Source organism: Populus alba, chromosome 1 (assembly GCF_005239225.2).
Source record: "Populus alba chromosome 1, ASM523922v2, whole genome shotgun sequence".
Lineage (NCBI taxonomy): Eukaryota > Viridiplantae > Streptophyta > Magnoliopsida > Malpighiales > Salicaceae > Populus > Populus alba.
In genome coordinates, this window is record NC_133284.1 from 36,328,619 (window position 1) to 36,347,559 (window position 18,941).

Below are 18,941 nucleotides of genomic sequence, written 5' to 3' on the forward strand. Positions count from 1 at the left end.
AGAGAACCAGAGAATTTCTCCAACGTTTCCTTCGCCCTCCTAGGACAGGCTGAGCAACATTGAATATTCACTTTCAAATAAAACCTCTGCGAGCAAAAAAAAAAACCTTATCAGAGAAAACAAAAGGAAGAGATCACAAAAAAACCTTCACAGCACAACACTTATAGTTACCGGAGCATGGCCATGGTGAATTTCAGGGGCAAACGCATTTTTCTTTTCCATTGAAATAACTCGGAGTGATCATATACTGTGTTTGTACCAAGAAAAAAGCAATCAAATACTGTCTCCATAGGAAAATGAAGAAAGTAAAATCTATATGAAATGGAGGGCTAGGGTTGTTGCATAGAGATGCTTAATTAATGTAGTATATTTGACACAATTGATAGATTGATTAGAAAATATTCAACTACCTTAAATAAAGTTCGTCAGCAACATATTTTTGGTGAGTTATCGCAAAATAAATATATATAGAAGTAAATCTTATTGATTTTTTTTTTTAATCTTTATGGTACCTTGGCCTATGTTTTTTTTTTTTACCTTAATTAAAAAAACATATATTAAGTCTATCCACAAAAAAAAAAAAAAAAGGACAGCATATTTTAAGATATTTTAAGGAGCATGTTTTTTTTATCTTAGAGAAAATCTGCAGATTAGTCTTTTTTTTTAGCTTTATTCTTTTAAAATTATAGTTTACATTCTAAAATTTATAAGTTGATAACACTATATGTCCTTGCATAGAAGCATCAAAAAATATCAACAAAAAAAAAATTGAATTATTTACAAGATTATCATTATATTCTAATTAATGACTAAAAAGCTTTTGAAATATTAATATTACAACTTTGCTATCAAACATATAATTACTATTTTGCCATCAAACTAATATTATAACTTTGTAAAAGATTAGTAAAAAGCTAAAACTTTCATAGTGATATTTCATCCGGTATTTAATATGCAATATAAAATTAACCTTAATTTCATGAGATTCATTTGGATTTGGATACCACAAGATGAACAAAAACTATATCCCTATTATCCATACTATGGTAACAAGTGATACCTTGTTATCTTTAGCAACTTTAGAGTTTGTATTTTAAAAATTGTCACTTCTAGTTTGTTAGCTAGATACATCAGGGTTGGGTAATGGGTCGCATCTCTCTATTATCCATATTATGATAAAAAGTGATACCTTGTTATCTTTAGCAACTTTAATAATCTCTTCAAGAAGTTTGATTTTTTGTATATTGCTTAGAGTTTGTGTTTTAAGAATTGTCACTTCTGGTTTGTTAGCAAGATACATCGAGGTTGGGTATGTTAAAGAACCATCTCAACCTAAAAGCTTTAATTGTTAAGTGATGTTTCAAGATATGATTTATATTATTTTCTAATACACACCCTTAAGTGAAAGCCTTTTTGGATTTAAAAATTTGCACGGGCTCACACTATCTTATGCTTGATTTTTATTAATTAGAATTGAGGTGGTAATATTTCAACTCGTGATCACTTAGTTAACAAAGTTATGATACAATGTCAAAAAAATCATCTTAATCTGAAAGCTTAAACTTGTTAGTTGAGGTCTCAATATATAATTTATATTATTTTCTAATAAGATAATCTTTTGTATCTCTCCTATTTTGTTTGGTTTCGGAATCTAGGAGCAAAACACATCGAGTTTAAGTTTAGAAATGTTTTTTTCATTCATTGCAACTCACTTTTTTTTTTATCAATTTCTTCCTTGTATTCAATTTGCGCATCCCAATGTTTTAAATCAAGCAGTGCTCCTCTAGTCTTATAAAATCTCTAGTATAAATCAAGCCATCCTTCTACTCATGTTTTGATGAAAAAAACCTTTGCTCTATCATGTCCATTTGAAGAAGATTAATGAACTTCTTCAATCAAATCTCTAGTATAAATCATGTCATGCTCCTTTAATTTTTCAACAAAATTTAAATAGATCTCTTTCATACACAACATGGATAAGAGCAAAGAAACCAATTTTATTTAATAAATATAGTCATAACCCGTTTTTTTTACCCCTATTGTTTTTTAAAAATACATAAAAAAAAATTAAAAGAGAGAAAGATTATGGAGTGAAACAGCAAGCAAGAAAGGAATAAAGGACTAAAATAAACAATAAATTTTTGAAAGATCTTATAATATAATGCAAGATCTAATTTTGAAATAGAAGATTATTAATTTTTTTATAAAGTGAAGATTCAAATATAATAGGGAATAGGGTAGTTGACATGGACTACATGGAAGTTTTTACAGAAGATATTAAGGCCTTAATTAAGAATGGAAAAATTAATCTTTAAAATCCTTAAAATTTTAGTTTTTTCTTATTAAAGAGGGAAAATAAAATAAAAAAAAATCTTTCAATTAACAATTAGGATTTATTTCCTAGAAGGTTCAATACTATAAATATAGGCTTGAGATATATGGGTCTGGATACAGACAAAGGGAGAAAACAATCATATATATATAAGTGGACATGGAAAGAAGTCTAAGTATATGTTTGACATTATAATAGCTTTTGTAGTTTGAAAAGGAAAGTTTAAGAAAACTATAAATTGTAATTTTTTTTCTTAATCAAGGTTTCAAGATAGAGTTTTTTGTAGAACCCATGCAAAAATATGATGTGTTTTGATTAACCAGGTATTTTCAAGTTTATAGGTAGGGCAAGACGCAGATCACACCACATAAACAAATAAGGCCTAACTAAAAGAGAGAAAAAAGCTACCAAAAATAAAGAAAATAAAAAAGAACATATTCTTCTTTCTTCTCTCCCACAAGCCAAAACCCTAACCACTCTTCATCCAAAACCAACAAATTATCATTCTTCTTCCGTCAGGACAATACTCATTCATAATCGTTAGTCATTGTCTCCTTCTACCAGTATTAGTGCAATTCTTCATCTTCCTCCCTCTCTCACCAGCACCGAGCCTTCTCTCTTCACCTTGTCATTATCTTTTCTTCCCTCACCAACCACCAAACAAATCAATCAAATCTCATATCTTCATAGGAAAATATTAAAGCAAAATCTATATGAAATGTAAGGTTACAGTTGTTACATAGAGATTATTAATTAATGGAGTATATCTTTGTTATAATTAAGAGCTTGATTAAAAGATATTCAATTTCCTTGAATAAAGATAAAGTTTATTAACAAAATATTTTTGGTAAGTTATCGCAAAATAAATATATATAGTAATAAACCGTATTGATTTTTTTTTAATCGTTATGGTATATTGAACTAGGTTTTTTTATTAACCTTAATTAAGAAAACATATTTTAAGTCTATCCTAAAAAAATATATTTTGAGGAGCATCTGGGGGGGGAGAATCAAGAACGACGAGTTTACCTCTTAAGAGGTGTTGGAAATGAGTTTTGGGTTTGATCATAAAATTATAATTATAAGATTTATGAGTCACCACCTAGTGTTATGATCACTAAGAACTAATGGTCTATGAAAGTCCATGTAAAAGTCTAGTTGTGCAAAGAAAAAACATATTACCTTCAGTGCACCTTACCTAAGGTAAACTGCATTGTTGTTTGATTGTTTTTCTAGGTCATGTTTCTATCCATTGGTTTTTTATAAGGTTCAAGGCAAATCTCTCTATGTGAGGAAATCTCCATCTTATTGTGTTAAATCATAATTGCTTTAAAATCTAAATTTTAGCATCGTATTTATTAAATATTTAAGGGTATACTCTACATTGTAGTTTTATACCTCAAAATACTAAAGTCTACAACTAAATCTTAACACTTTAAATATAAAATGAGCAAAATAATTAGTGAAAGACTTTTGATATTTTTGTCAAACTCTACATATAATTATAAACTCATTATGATATCCATTTTACATTTTAAAACATGAAAAAGATGCACTTTTTTTGTTTTTTTTTATGAAAATATGCTTTGAAAAATTTTAGGATTCAGCCATATACATGAAAAAAATATTTTTTTTTTTTCAAAATAAAAATTTATTTTTGATTTTTTTTAAGTTTCGGAGGAAACCAAGTATTTTTAATACCAAGTCTGTATCTTATAATGTAAGTCTATAGCCTGATATTATGCAAAATTATTGGGAAAATATGTGAGGGGCCTACAAATATTTTTAAAAATACCTTTGAAATGTTTGAATTTTTTGTAATATTTTAATATTATAATATTTTTTAAATATAAATTGGATTGGACTCGATTTAGTTTCACTTTTTAAAAATCCTAAGTGCAAAAGAAAAAAGATTGGTTCAATTTAGTTTTTATTTTTCTCCTATTTTTGTTAAGGGATTTTTTTTTTTAGTTTTTATAATTTAGAGTTGTGATTAAAACAAAGTAAAGATGAAGGGAGGAAGGGGAAAAGATTGGGAAAAAAAAAACTAATATATCATTTGTGTTATTCTATATACAAGGGTAAATTTGTTTTTTTTATTATTTTATTTTAAGTTTTGAATTGAGCACGGAGGTAAACTATAATTTCTAAAATAATAGAGGTAGAGTGAAAAAAATAACTAAACTACAAGAGGGTAAGTGTATTTTTTTCTTAATCTTAATTTTAAAGATATCGTCTCGAAACAATTAAAAGCAACAAGGTTTTTTTTTTTATGATAACTATCTCTATGTTTGTTTCTTGGGACCGTTATCTCTAAGACTACACAAAGTGCAGAGAAGAACAAAAATATATAAACCCATGCATATATACATTAGCTCATGAGCTTACATAGTTTTGATGATAGCTGGATTTCAAGAACTTAGTGGGTTTTGAAGCATCCGATATTAGATGAATGAGAAAAGAGCACATGGGCCCATGGTAGTATCAACAGAAATAATAAAAGACGTAGGCTAAACAATGTGCAAAATACTATGCATAGAGACACAAAAAACTATTCATTATCAAGTTTTTTCTTTAAAGAAAAATTAGGGGATTTGGCTTTTTTCAATGGTCAATAAATAATTTTTGAAGGTTATTTTTTTCTTTCCAGCTATTTTTAAACAGTTATATTATTGATTTACTCTTACACTAAAAAACAATTGAACTGTTGACCGAGTATTTCTATCTCTTTTTTTTTTTCACAAAATAGTAAAATGACTTTTCTACCATTAGAGTTGAAAGAAAAAAAAAGAAGGCAAATATTCAAGTTTGATTTTGTCTTTTCACATCAATTTTTTTTTATTAATTCCAGAATCATAAAGGATATTTTAGACTGTTTGCTTTTAATAATTATTTTTTTATCAAAATATTATATGAAATGCATCCACTATCTTCTGTTAGCCAAATTTGTTGTTCTGTCATGTCTTTGAAAGAAATGTCTTGCATCTTTCTTTTGGTGCGAAGTGTGATAATGTCTGATGAGTAGTTTGTCGTTGATTACTGTTTATTTTTCTCTTTTTTTCTCTCTCCTACCCTAAAAAATACACATTGACCCTTTTGTTTTTGGTATTTTAATTCTAGTCATTTTTCTTTTTCTTTTTTTATTTTTGTCCTTGATTCTTTTATAAAAGTTTTGTTTGTTTTCAATTCAGCCATTCAATTATAATTTGTCATGTACACCTTGGCCCTCTTTATTTTTGATGTTTTAATTCTAGTCCTTTTTTATTTTTTATTTTGTTTTCCTTAACCTTTTTATAAAATTTTTGTTTATTTTTAATTTAGTTTTTAAATGATATTTTTTCCTGTACTTTTCTATCCTAAGATAATATTCAAATAATCACTCGTGAAAGTTAATGTGATGACAGAAAATAAAGAAAGGTTAAGAGTACTCTACCCTTTCACTTAATTTATTTACTTTGATTTGACAAAAGGACATGGACAGCACAGCTGCATCATCTTTGCAGAAGAATTGTGTTCTTGACTGAAAGAAACACACGGGTGCCTAGCTAGCAACCCTCTCCCATGCCTCTTTATCAACCATAAACAAGGGACCGATTCCCTTTTGGGATTCCCTTCCTCTCCCTCATAATTTAGCTATGGAGCTTGGAAGGAAGAAGGGATGCTGCCCTTTTCTTTTTTCCACAGCTCTTAGCTTGTGAGCTTCCTAAAGAAAGCCATCTTTTGCTAAGATGGGGAAGAAGGCCATGTGAAGGAAGGTAAGTTTAAGTTGTAATTAAATCTATATTTTCTTCATTGTGCACTTGACAAGTTTCTGGTGATTCTAAATTGCAAATAAATCACACAATCTTCTTCTGGTTAATCTCTTCATTGATGGTGATAAGACCTGTGGATTCTCATGCTTACCATTTAAGGCTCACATGAAGAGAATGAACACTCTGTATCCATTAGGTTATATTCTAGTCTTGTCTTCTTCTGTGTTTACTATCCACAACTAGCAAGCATATGAACATGCATGCAATAAATTCAGTAGATGAATGTTGCTGAATTTCATTAATGCTTAGTTAATATATATTTTCAGCTTGCATTTTTTTTTTTTTTACCATAACATCCAAAGGGGAGTTTTGAATCTAATAGTAATAACAAGAAACAATGATCTGACCCCTCCATTCATGTTTTATTTTTATTTTTCTTCCTTTAAGCTCTAATGATCAGTGAGCCTATAAATACCAAGACCTTCTGTGATGAGCTTATAAGAAGAAAAGGAGGGCTTTGATTCAAGCCCCACAAATCTTTCAAAAAAAAGCTACTCTGCCCCATAAAGAGTCTGCTTCCTCTTCTCTTTCCTACACATCTAGCTCCATATATGCCAAATGAAGTTCACATGCCTTTGTTTCTTGTGAAAAAGATACATCTCCTCAACTTTCATGTTTTACAGTTGGATCTCCACCAACTCCTTGCTGCTACTCATTATCCACAAAACAAAATTCATCTTCGACTATATGATAAAGCTCTCAGTGCCGTTCGCTAAAATCTAATTTATTCAAGTTTTCATATATAGAGAAGCCTTTGTAAAACTGTTATTTTTCTCCTGTCTCCCAAAGTTTGCAGCCATGAATCCCCTTGTTCTCTTGTTTCTCTCATTTTTCTTTATCAACTCAATGTCTTCGAAGGTGGAACCATCTAAAAAAACTAGTGCCCATATCAGTGTAATGGGTCTTGTTTACTGCGACATCTGCTCCAACAACAGCTTCTCCAGACACAGCTACTTCTTACCAGGTCGAATAATCTCCACCAACCCAGAATTAGCTTCAATTTTTTTCTAGAAATTGGAAGTAAGCTTTCTATGTTAAGATACTGGCATTGTCTCTGATTTTTTATTTTTTTTTGACAAATACTAATGTTTATCCAGGTGCTGAAGTTAGAATAGACTGCAAGTTCAAAGCAAGTTGGCCCAAAACCAGAGAGCAGATATCGTTCTCAGTGAACAGAACCACAAATAGGTATGGAATGTACAAGCTAGAAATACCTTCTGTTGATGGAATTGCATGTGCACAAGCAGCCATTGACTCCTCCTGTGAAGCAAGCTTAATGTCGAGTTCATCTAAAGCATGCAATGTTCCTGGATACAAATCCACAACTAATGAGATTGCAATCAAAGTCAAACAACAAAACCTCTGCATCTACAGCCTTAATGCACTGAATTTCAGACCATCAAAGACAGATGCTGGCTTATGTGGAAATCGAAAGCCTTAAGTCATTTACTATATGGCTTTCTTTCAATTTGTCTAAATCCTAAATTTTCTCTTCAAACCTTGAATTCCTTCATTAATCCTTCCTTTAAAATATATGCAATTTCCATTGCCACCCTATTCTCCCAAGCCCATCAAGGTTTGCTCACCTTTTTCTATTCTGCAGACTATGCAGAATCTTGGGAGCTAATTATTAGCAGTATTTTTTTTTAATTATGTTGGTTTTGTTGTAGCTTATACTAATATGTTTGAATGATTTGTGCATGTAAAGTTTAGTGTTTAGCTGTGCGGCCAAGATTTCCTAGCTCTTTCGCTTTTCTTTTAGATTAAACTTCTGCTACAAAAAAAATACCCGATGTATAACTAGGAATGATGAACCTTTAATCATTAAGAAAATACCCCCTGCTAGTAACTCTTTTTATTTAGTTGTTGAGATCCCTGCCTATTTTACATGTCCAATAATGCAGACCAAGTTCCCTGGTCTGGAACTCTGGATCGCAAATCCATACCCATCAACAATAGTTGCCATAAACGGTATGTTAGTGATGACATTTTAATCTCAGAGCATAATTGAGTATAACATGATTGTACAATCTAGTTCACATTCAAATGTGAAAGTCTCACACACACAAACCAAATTGAATAGAATTTTTTATTAAATCTTAATATCAACCACAAGCACATAGATATAAGAATGTTGCCAACACAAATTCCGATGGGCATGACCTGGCAAATGAGGTAAACTCTAGGTTCAAGAACATAAATTCACCTCTAATTCTAACAAGGACTTTTAGGAACAATAATCAATTCAGTTGATTAAACAACAGTGTAGGACAAGCACGATACAGCCACCATGGTGAAAAATAAAAAGAACATACAAATAAACGTGAAATGATCTCTAAATCTGTATCATTTCTTGAAAAGTCTTCATGGCTAAAGCTGGCAGACCCAGAAGCACATTTATGCTTTTTCTCTCTTTGCCATGAGATAGGAACAGGATGACTTCCTTCTCTGGTAATGCCACTGGCCCGGATAGAACTGGCTCTCCCCACCCAAAATCTGTAGTGTAGAAAGATAGCCTAGACCAAGTTGTTATCAGTAGAGTTGAAGCCAGAGAAGGCCTAACTCTTGTTGCTTCAAAATAATCCATAGCAGATCTCATGTAACTGTCTGTGACCATTTTAATTGCATCTTGAACAAGCCCCACTGCATGTGATAGTGGCCTGTCTAGTAGTTCACCTGCTTGGCACATTGAATTGGTCAACACAATTCCATTTCCGAAGTACCCTTTTGGTAGGGGGGGTTTAAATTTTGGCCTTCCATCGACAGCAAATAGGAGCTTTGTTTGTTGATCAGGCAGCATTTTGAGTGCCTTGGTTCGAGCTCTCCATACAAAAGCTGAGAGCCCTTCAAAAGAAGTGCACTTTCCAAGAACCCCATCTTCCATGGCTTTCATCTTGATCTTTTCAAGCATTTCAGAATCGAAACAGAAGGAGCTGTAGAGCATTTCATCTTTGTAAAGGTCATTTGTGCTGGACTTGTCTTCTATCTCGGCGAATTCTTGGTGGGGGTACTCAATCTGTGGAGGGTTCCGGGCTTTAAGTATGCTTCTGTCAATGAATGGAGGGACACAGAGTGGCAAACCTCTGGCTGTTTCACCCCATGAGTTCACAAATTCCATAGCACCAATGCCATCAAACATACAATGATTCATGCACAATCCTAGTGCAAATCCTCCACATGTGAACTTGGTGACCTGGAACATGGAGTTAATTAGCACCTTAGACCATATTGAAGTTAATGTCTCAGAATTTAAAATAATTGGAGGCAAACGATCATTGTGCTATTTAATCTTTGAGGATGATGAATGAAACTCAAGACAAACACCTAAAAATATCTAGTACATGTCTGAACGTACAATTTCGATCTAAAAGTATTAGTCCACAATTTACAAGCAATGTAGCCGAAAAATAAACAAACTTGAAAAACATAATTTGGAGAAGTTCTAAAACCTGAGCCACCAAAGGAGGCATCTCCAGTATGTTCTTTGCATCAGGAATGTTATAAACCAGCTTCCCAAGAGTCTCTGGATCGGGCTTTGTTATGTCACCAATCTCTTCCAGTGCACAGTTTGCTTCAGCCTCAACAAAAACAGCACCTTCTCCAGTGCAATTTATAATAAGCTTTGCCTCTGGGCTTATTGTTAGCCTTCCGGCGAGAGGATAGTAGTGCACAAGAACCTTTTTCAAGGCGTTCTTGATCACCTCTCCAGCATTTTCATTTCCTTTCTCTTCTGACTTGAAGCAGTAGATTGTACGCACAATCACCGCAATGTTTTGGTCAAGGTTGGAGAGAAAGTAAAGACCCTTCTCTGTCTCCTCGGCTGGAGGAACAAGAGTTGGCTCTCCTTGTTTCACAACTAGTTGAAATACATTGCCATTAGAGTACTCCATTGCAGAAAACTTTTCAGCCTCTATACCCTGAACACAACAAAACCATGAAAAAGAACATTAATGTGCAGTGAAGGATAAAAGCAGCAAGTTTATAACAGGAACACATGGTTCACTTTCAGTAGTTACTGTAAATGCAAACGTTATTAGAGGAAAAAAAGAGCCAAGCAAACCATGTGAATTCCTGAGGAAGTAGCTGAAGAAATGGTCAGAAGTCCGGTACAAGAAATCCCAGTTCCTGAAATTAAAAAAAAAATGAGGATTGTGCTGGAAACCATGCTGTCAGGGAGATATATATATATGGAAGGAGGGTGGCCCCACGGAGGCTGAGTTACTTGTTTAAGTACGAAAAAATAGAAAGGACATGTTTCGATGTTTGATTGGAGGGATGGGATTGGCTTTAAGCAACTGATGTTGAATTTTCCAGGAAAATGTTTTGGTTCATGCTGATGATGCATTTTTGACAGATTTTTTTTGTCTTACGGGTGAGGGTTGGCCACTGATCATGGGACCACCGCCACCAGATTGGCCAGTGTTTGGGCTGGGTTGGTGGGGTTGGCATCCCAAATTTTCTTGCTTCATCCTCTTCATATTATATTCATTCGTTACATCTTCTCCACCATGACTTTTCACTAATTGAAAGCTGTAAGCTAATTTGGATGCACTTATCACTCACATTGGTTCTACACCACCTAATCTAGGATAGAAAACCCCACATGGTTTTAATAATTATTTCTCTTGTTTTATGATCTACTTTGTGGAAATATTGGTAAATTCTCATAATCATTATCTCAAACTCTTCACTAGATTAATTTAGGTTAAATCTTAGGTGGCATTTGATATGAAAGGAGATACAATAATTATTTCTAAGAGTGTAAAAACTCATTTTGAAGGATATTGTTGTGTTAATAAAAGAGAGAAAATAGTTAAAATTTCAATAATGATCGGAGAAAAAAAAATTTGGTATGTATTTTCAATAAAGGATATTAATAATTTCTTTAAGAATTGCATTTATATTGGCCTTTTTAATTGAAGGCTGGGCAGTATTTACATATTATAATTGAGATATGGTATAGTGTTAGTGCTTTATCAAGAGTAAAATTAGTTAAGAATTTCTTTTGAAGATCCATTCTTTTCATATATAGCTATTTTTATATATAGTTATAAGTATAGAGAGACTTATGTTTTGCAATATTTTTAAAATATTTAAAATAAAACATATCATACTTTTTAACATCAAGGATAAAATAAGAAAAATTATCTAGTGGGTGGTTTAGTGGTAAGAGTTTGGGACCAAAAATTTGTTTTCTTGATAATTTCATGTTCGAATCATGTGGTTGTTAATGTGATGATCATTGTAGACTTACAGGATCGTTAACTTCAGGATCCATGAGATTAGTCGAGATGTGTGTAAATTAACCCAGAAACCCACATAAATAATAATAATAATAAAAAAAAAAAAGATAAAGTAAGAAGGTTAAATGTAATATATTATAAATTATATGTAATTAACACCAATAAAAAGGGCAATTTTTTCGATTCCGTTGGAAGTAATGCAAGCCCTAATTAGTCTTCCAAAACACAGAAAAACTTTGTGACAAAGATATCGTTAACTCTTTTACTGATGATCATGCTTATTACATTTTCCAGCTAACCATGAGAATGTGAGGAGAGGATGCCTTTATTGCCACGAATAAGATATGACTTTTAATAACAAAAATTGAAAATCTCTCCTTTGTATTGTCGTTTGTAGATTACCATGAGAATATCACGATTGTAATTAATATTGTTGTACTAATCCATCCCTCTTCTTAAAAACCCTCTTAAACACAACCAACCTGAAGTTTAAATCTGTCTTGAGAAAAGTTGCATATCACATAGTCAATTGCTTCACGTGTCAAATAACACAAGGCATGGAGTGTCGGAATCAAACAAGTAGTTACATGGCTAGCCTGTCTTTGTTTAACAAGACTTTGAATAATTCATTGCTTGAGTTGAGCAAACCCTAAACGTTGGTTTTTTTGTTTACCAAATTCGTTAGAAGTAGCAATCAATCCTGAGCTGGTACACTATTGTCGTTTACTTGAAAGGATTCATGATTAGACCAACAAGAAAGACTAAACTTGAACAGCTCTCGCTTCTTTTCCTTTTGTATTTATAGTCAAGGGTGAAATGTCCGGTTGCTTGGCTTTTGTTCCTTAATTTGACGAGCATATATGATTAAGAAAATTACAATTCCATGTTTACAAGATTTCATGTACGATGAGAAGTTGACTTGTTCTAGAAAATGTGTTGGGCCAACAATTATTCATTTTACTAATGATATCTCAAACCAAATTCTCACATCGAGAATAAATATTTCATGGTTGAATCTTAAAATATTTCATTTAAATTTAAACTAATGTATTTTATAAAAAAAATATTAAATTTTTTTAATATTCATAAAGCGTATATCCATTTACTAATCCATCTAAAAAAAATAAATACTAAAGACTATTAATATCCATTTAAATTAACAGGATAATTTACATTGATAATCTTCTGCGTTTGGTTTTTTACGCTAAGTTGAAGGTTATGTATCGCAACTTGAACAATGCTTGAATCCACAACCATTAAATTTAACATGATTGGATCCACCATGTAAAAAATTAGGTTTAATTTAAAAAAAAAAATGATTTACCTGAATCAAATCATAGTTTTCAAACTTGTACCGATCTAAAGCCAAGGTTTCGGATTTTGACCAGGTCACCGGATCGGCCAAGTCAATTCTTTTTCCTAAAAAAATTAAAACGACGTCGTTTTAGGTAAAAATAAAAAATAAAAGTCAACTGGTTGTAACCGGGTTTTTGATCGAATCTTACTGAGTCAACCGGGTCACCAGGTTAACCCACCGGATCACACCAAGTTTTTTTTTATTTTATTTTTTCTTCAACCCGATCTTGTTCCAGTTCTGAATCGATCCGTCGGATCATACCAGAATTCAAAGCTATAAATCAAACTATACTAAAGCTTTGGGTTGGTTTGTGGTACAAGTGAAATAATTTAGCTGGAATCCAAATCTCAATGCATACTCAGATTTATTATTAGCATCCCAATTAGTTAATATTCTCATCATGGCACACTCACCAAGAACTTTATAATTAGAAAATCTACAAGACTTCTCGGAATCACTCTTCAATTAATGACGAGAAATGGGGTGTTTTGCCCAAAAAAACTTTAGGATGCACAAAGGCCAACTGAAGAGTTCAATGCTTCCTGCCATTGTTTCGTCATTAATGCTCCTAAAGCCTCATGAAAGATGCGCGTACTAATTTTTTTCAAGGATGGGGTCAATGCTCTATTGCTTGTTTCGGTTCTATTTTGATGTCTTAATTTTTTCCGTTGCTTTTCCCGGAGGAGACACCAGTTTAATCGGCGTACATGGGTCATTAATTTGCAACCTTCCCAGTCATAGGCCAAGAAGAACCGTTGAATCCATCCCTGGAAAAGTAACTCTCTCCATATATATGCTGTGTAATTTTTACAAGGGTAGTTCCATTTATGGCTTCTTTTGTTTTCCTTGGTTTTTTTCACAAAATAAATGGAAAAAAAAAAAAAAAAAACCCAGCAGGAGGATTAAGAAAAGCATGAATCGAGTCACGCTCATCAACATTTTATGCAAAACAACGGATGGGTTCGGGATTTATGACCCTAAGAACCAGGCTTGTGATATAAAGCTATTTCCAGGCCTAAAAATTAATGGCCTCTGGTTAACCAGCGTCTGATCTTATTCAATTTTTTGTAAAAATTATTTTTTTAAATTATTTTATGTGCTGATCTTAAAAATAATTTTTTAAAAAATAAAAAAATTATTTTTGATACATTTCGGTATAAAAAATATTTTAAAAAATAACTATAACAACACTTTCAACAGACAAATACATTCCGCATAGTCTTTAAAAGACAAACTAATCCAAGGACACAAGTTAGCTATGTATATTTAGCATTAAATGCTCAGATATCCTCCTGTCATAATTGGCCTATATAACGATGTTAAAATGCTGATACCATATGGGTGGTTTCCATGTTGACATCATTTTCACTTAATATTTAACAACTAAGTTACCTCAAATAATGTTATTAACTCATGTACCACCATATTTTTCTTATTTTACATTTATCTTTATACAAGTTGACATGATTCGTTACAATATAAAAGTTTATGAACCATAAGATAAGATAAATTCTAACTTTATAAATTCTCCCTTTACAAGTAGTAATTTTTATAATTATCAATCCATATTTATATCATTCTCTTCACAACATTTCTATAAGCTTATACAATATGTTGTATCCTAGGCTTTATTTCTTATGTATTTATATTAATTTAAGTATTGAAAAGTCCTCTAAATCTAAAAAGGAACTTGTTTAATAAATGCTTGTAATTTTCAATAATATTCAAGTCCAATGACTCATCTTCAATTTTTTAGCCTGAATATTAAATTTAGAATGATCTTAACATTTATGGATTTTCTTAAATCTCATTAGTGGTGTCATGAAACTTATAATAAAAGTCAATTCAATTCTATTTTCCTTCACCTATTTTTTTATTTTTTCCATAACTAATAATCAAGAAACTTGAGGGCATGGAAAGGGCATATACCTTCCCTACACATATGTTATATTAGCTTCTTTAGATTTCCAGCGGTTAGCACAACAAATAAAATGCTCAAATAGGCTATTTTGGTCATGCAATAGCAATTAAGAACTCTACATCTTCCATAATAGGTGGCTATGTTATTAGAGCTGAGCAAAAAAAATTGAAAACCCAATTAAATTGATAAAAAAAAATATCCAAAAAAACCGAACCATGAAAAAAATTGATTAAACTAATTAGAATATTTAAAAAAATATTCGATTTGGTTTCATTTTCATAAGTTTGAAACCAAAAAACCTCAACCGAACCGAACTAATTTAGTTAAAAAAAATATAAAACAACTAAACAAAAAAAACCGAACCAAACCAAAACCAAGCCCATCATAAAACCCATTAAAAACTAAAAAAAAAGCCAAAAAATAATATAAGTTTTGGTTTTTAATATAAAATAATCAAATTGAACTGAAACCGAATCGAAATCGATGGGTTGGGTTTTGGTTTTTAATATAAAATAATTGAACCAAACCGAACTGAAACTGGTCAGTTTGACCCGGTTTCAACTCAATTTTGGTTTTATTTTTTGTATTTTATAAAATTTTAGTTTGTTATTTTTATAGGTAAAAAACAAACTCAACTGAAAATAATTACTCATATCCTTCATGAACACCATCACTTGTATCTCTTATAATGTATAGACAACTCCAATGTGAGATTGAAGTGGGTAAGAATGAGGTGCAAGATAACAAAAAAAAAAAAAAAACATCATCATTCCTGCAATCCTTTTAAAAGTCGTTCTCATTATCATAAAAAAAGCATTCTTTAAATGGATGCTATAAACATGACAAATAAAAGTCAAGTCATAAAACCACCACGATCGCTATTATTACCATCACCATTACTTAACAAATATGGTTCTTCTTTTCTCTTTCTTTATCAAACACATTACATGCTTGTTTGGTTTATCAAATCATTACCATCACCTCAGTTTCCAGGTGAAAAACATAAAAAAATTCATTGAGAAATACAAGGTGAACCGCAGGTGAAACCTCATTTTCAATCAAACCCTCCATAACCAAATAATGTTTTTTTTTTTTTTAATCAAGCAAAATCAAAACATGTCTTATAATAAAAATTTTACAATTACAATTTAGCAAGCTAGTTAAATCATGAAAGCAAGATAATATTAAATGATAAACCCTTCAAAAATGTGAGGGAACCCAAAAACATATCATGTCTATTTGATTTGCATTGTCAAGGTCTCAACACTTCATTATTATAATCACAATTATCATCATCGTTATAATACCTCAATCATAACTATTTTTATCATATTCACCAATTTCATTCACTTATTAATCACCATCTCTTTCTTTTTAACATTATCAACATTGTTTTAAACCACAAATGAAAGCTCAAAAATACAATTTTACAATTAAAAAAATCTAAGTTGTCGCAAAATGCATTAATACTCTATTTATATAGTGCATTTTATTAAACCATATTTCTTTTTATAAGGATGAGAAAACAAAATTTTATCTTCAACACAAATTCAAATGAAATATTTATATCTTAAATCAATTTTGGTCTAGAAAACATGTCCTTTAACTATAGTAATATTTCGTGATCATTTTATTAGTACAACCCAACATCTTAGCATGATTTGTGGGAATCAATGGAGTAATAAAGAGATCCAAAACTATTAAATAAATAAGGATGGTTACTCCTATAAATCTACCTATATTAGTGGAGAGATGTTGAAGGATAAATGGTTTTTAATGGCAACAGACTTAACCCAATATGGTAGTTCAACCAAAAAAAAAAAACTCTAAAAAAAATGCTAAATAAGCATATCTTATATTCAAATCAAATCACCTTTGGTGGTGTTTGAAATCAATCAAGATGCAAAACAGTATTGCACATAGATTTCACACAATAAGCTACCATGTTTTTATGTTTAAATTGAAGTCCTTTATTAGTTTAACATTACTGCTAAGTTTTCACATTTTTTAAATCATAAGAAAATAATTTTTTTATTCAAACATTTCTATTGTTTTTAGTTTTTCTTCTTGGTATCAGAGCCAGTGCAAACACATGACACAACCCAGTAGCTCTCTTCAACCATGACTTCACTATCTCTTAATTTTAGCAACTTTATTACACCTCAAACTCAGTCATACAAATTATCTTTTATGGCATGAACAAGCCTTGGCTCTTGCAGAAATCCAAAAACCAGTCAATCATCTTACTAATAAAGATCTTGTTATAAATGCAAAATTTTTTCATCAAGATTAATTGAAGCAGACATTGTCTGGCGAAAAGTGAATCATATTCTTTATAGATGGATAATTAGAACGCTCTCTAAAGAAACATTTAGTTTCTATATTGGCTTAGACACAACTCATTCTATTTGGGTCGTACTCAATAATATATATACAGAAGATTCAAAAGAACATGAATTCACACTTAAGAGAACATGTAACATGTTTTTGCAAGAAAGATGACAAAACCATTAAAGAACATATTCACACTTTCAAGGGTCTATGTGTTAGTCTTACAACTATCGGGAAACTTATCACAGGCAAAGAATTTTTTTTTTCTTCACACTAGCCTTGACTCTTGATATGAAACTCCCACCACTACCATGCTTAAAAGCACCAAAGCCATCTTACATTGAGCTAGTCTCATAACTCTAAAGTCTTGATTAGTGATGTGATTGGTTCTCTAGTTATAAAAATGACAAACTCTTTTACTCCTCAAATGATTTTTAATGGGAAAAAACAAAAAAGCTTCCAGCAATTCTCCTCAACCTATCATGATGATAAACTAAATTCATATTAACTAAGAGAGAATTCAAGCACAACAACCAAAATAATGAAATCATTCTTATTTTGCTAGCCCACTTTAGGCTTTTAACGAAGATACCCTTCACCACTTGGTGAATTTCATACAACCCTTGTACCATGAGATCTTTACCATGAAGAAAAATCTTAGTATTACAGCATTGTGGGACATATTATAAAAATATATCGATGGGTGGCCCAAAAGGCAACTTAGTATGATAACTGACACGACCAAAAGATTGATGTCTTCTCCCAAGTGCAGGAGTGTCGAAGTAATAAATAACTCGGCAAGACCGGGGTCGAACTACAAAGAGGTTAATTGTATAAATTATAAATAACAAGACAACAACAACAACAACAACAACAACAATAACAATAACAAAAATAATAGCAGTAATAGTAATAGTAATAGTAATAACAACAACAACAACAATAATAATAATACTCAATACGTGGTGTTGTTATACCTGAGAATGATCTAAAAGATCGGGTCACAAGTTTCGAGCCTATATACTGAGTTTATGAAAAGATCAAAGAGATATATTATATAATATAAAAAGAATGTAAATAATAGTAGTAGTAGTAGTAGTAGTAGTAGTAGTAGTAGTAGTAAAAGAAGAAGATGAAGAAATTAATGAGAACTTTGAGATGAAAGATTAATGTAAGGATTAAACAATGATAAAAACAAATGTCAAGGTTAGAGGATCAACTAATGGTATTTCAAACAAGTATAATATAAACTCTTATTATTCAATTGGAAACCACACACAAAGGAAGTTCCAATCGGATGATTTCCCATTAATAGCTCATTATAAATTATTAACATGATCATATTAATTATCTTATTTACAAAACACCAAACTTTTAAATATTGTCAAGAATTCATGATGTTAACTGATGTTAACAAATCAAGTTCCTTTCATAGCCTAGGTGTAGGTAATACCATACGGTTGGGCTATGAGAGTGTCAAGCATTTGTTGTACCAAGTGTTATACAAAACAAATCTAGATTAACCATTTAACAAGCAAGGTATTAAGAATTAGTAAGATAAAAAGATAAGACATGTTAATATTAAACATTAAGGTCCATGTTGAGTTTACATTATATTTATTCTTACACCATTAGTGTAACCTTTTCACATTGACATAATAAACTTAGATAAACATAATGAAGAAGAGAAACATAAATAAACAAAACAAGAACATAAATAAGATACAAGTTAACTAAGGAAAAGAAAGGAAATGAAAAGCATAAACAAGATATTAATGAAAGCAAAACTTAAGAATTACAAAAAAAATATAAAGAGAGAAATAAAGAGCATGAACTTGATCTGAACAACCCAACCCCCAAATGCATGGCAAATGCCTCTTTTTATATGCCAAAATTCAGAATTATTGATTTGATAAATAATTGTTGAGTGGGTGGCCAACTTTTG

General features: G+C 31.1%; 2 protein-coding genes across 2 annotated transcripts; one reads left to right on the forward strand and one right to left on the reverse strand.

Annotated features, from left to right (window-relative positions):
• The first annotated feature begins 6,547 nt into the window (after positions 1 to 6,547).
• LOC118055292 (major pollen allergen Ole e 1) lies at positions 6,548 to 7,863 on the forward strand. The gene is made up of 2 exons (XM_035067146.2): positions 6,548 to 7,108; positions 7,242 to 7,863. Exons 1-2 carry the CDS (start codon positions 6,943 to 6,945, stop codon positions 7,583 to 7,585), a joined length of 510 nt encoding a protein of 169 aa, XP_034923037.1. The 5' UTR covers positions 6,548 to 6,942; the 3' UTR covers positions 7,586 to 7,863.
• Positions 7,864 to 8,216: 353 nt separating this feature from the next.
• LOC118055291 (omega-hydroxypalmitate O-feruloyl transferase) lies at positions 8,217 to 10,360 on the reverse strand. The gene is made up of 3 exons (XM_035067143.2): positions 10,205 to 10,360; positions 9,594 to 10,061; positions 8,217 to 9,337 (listed from the first exon to the last, which is right to left on the reverse strand). Exons 1-3 carry the CDS (start codon positions 10,307 to 10,309, stop codon positions 8,480 to 8,482), a joined length of 1,431 nt encoding a protein of 476 aa, XP_034923034.1. The 5' UTR covers positions 10,310 to 10,360; the 3' UTR covers positions 8,217 to 8,479.
• Between the last annotated feature and the right edge of the window lie 8,581 nt (positions 10,361 to 18,941).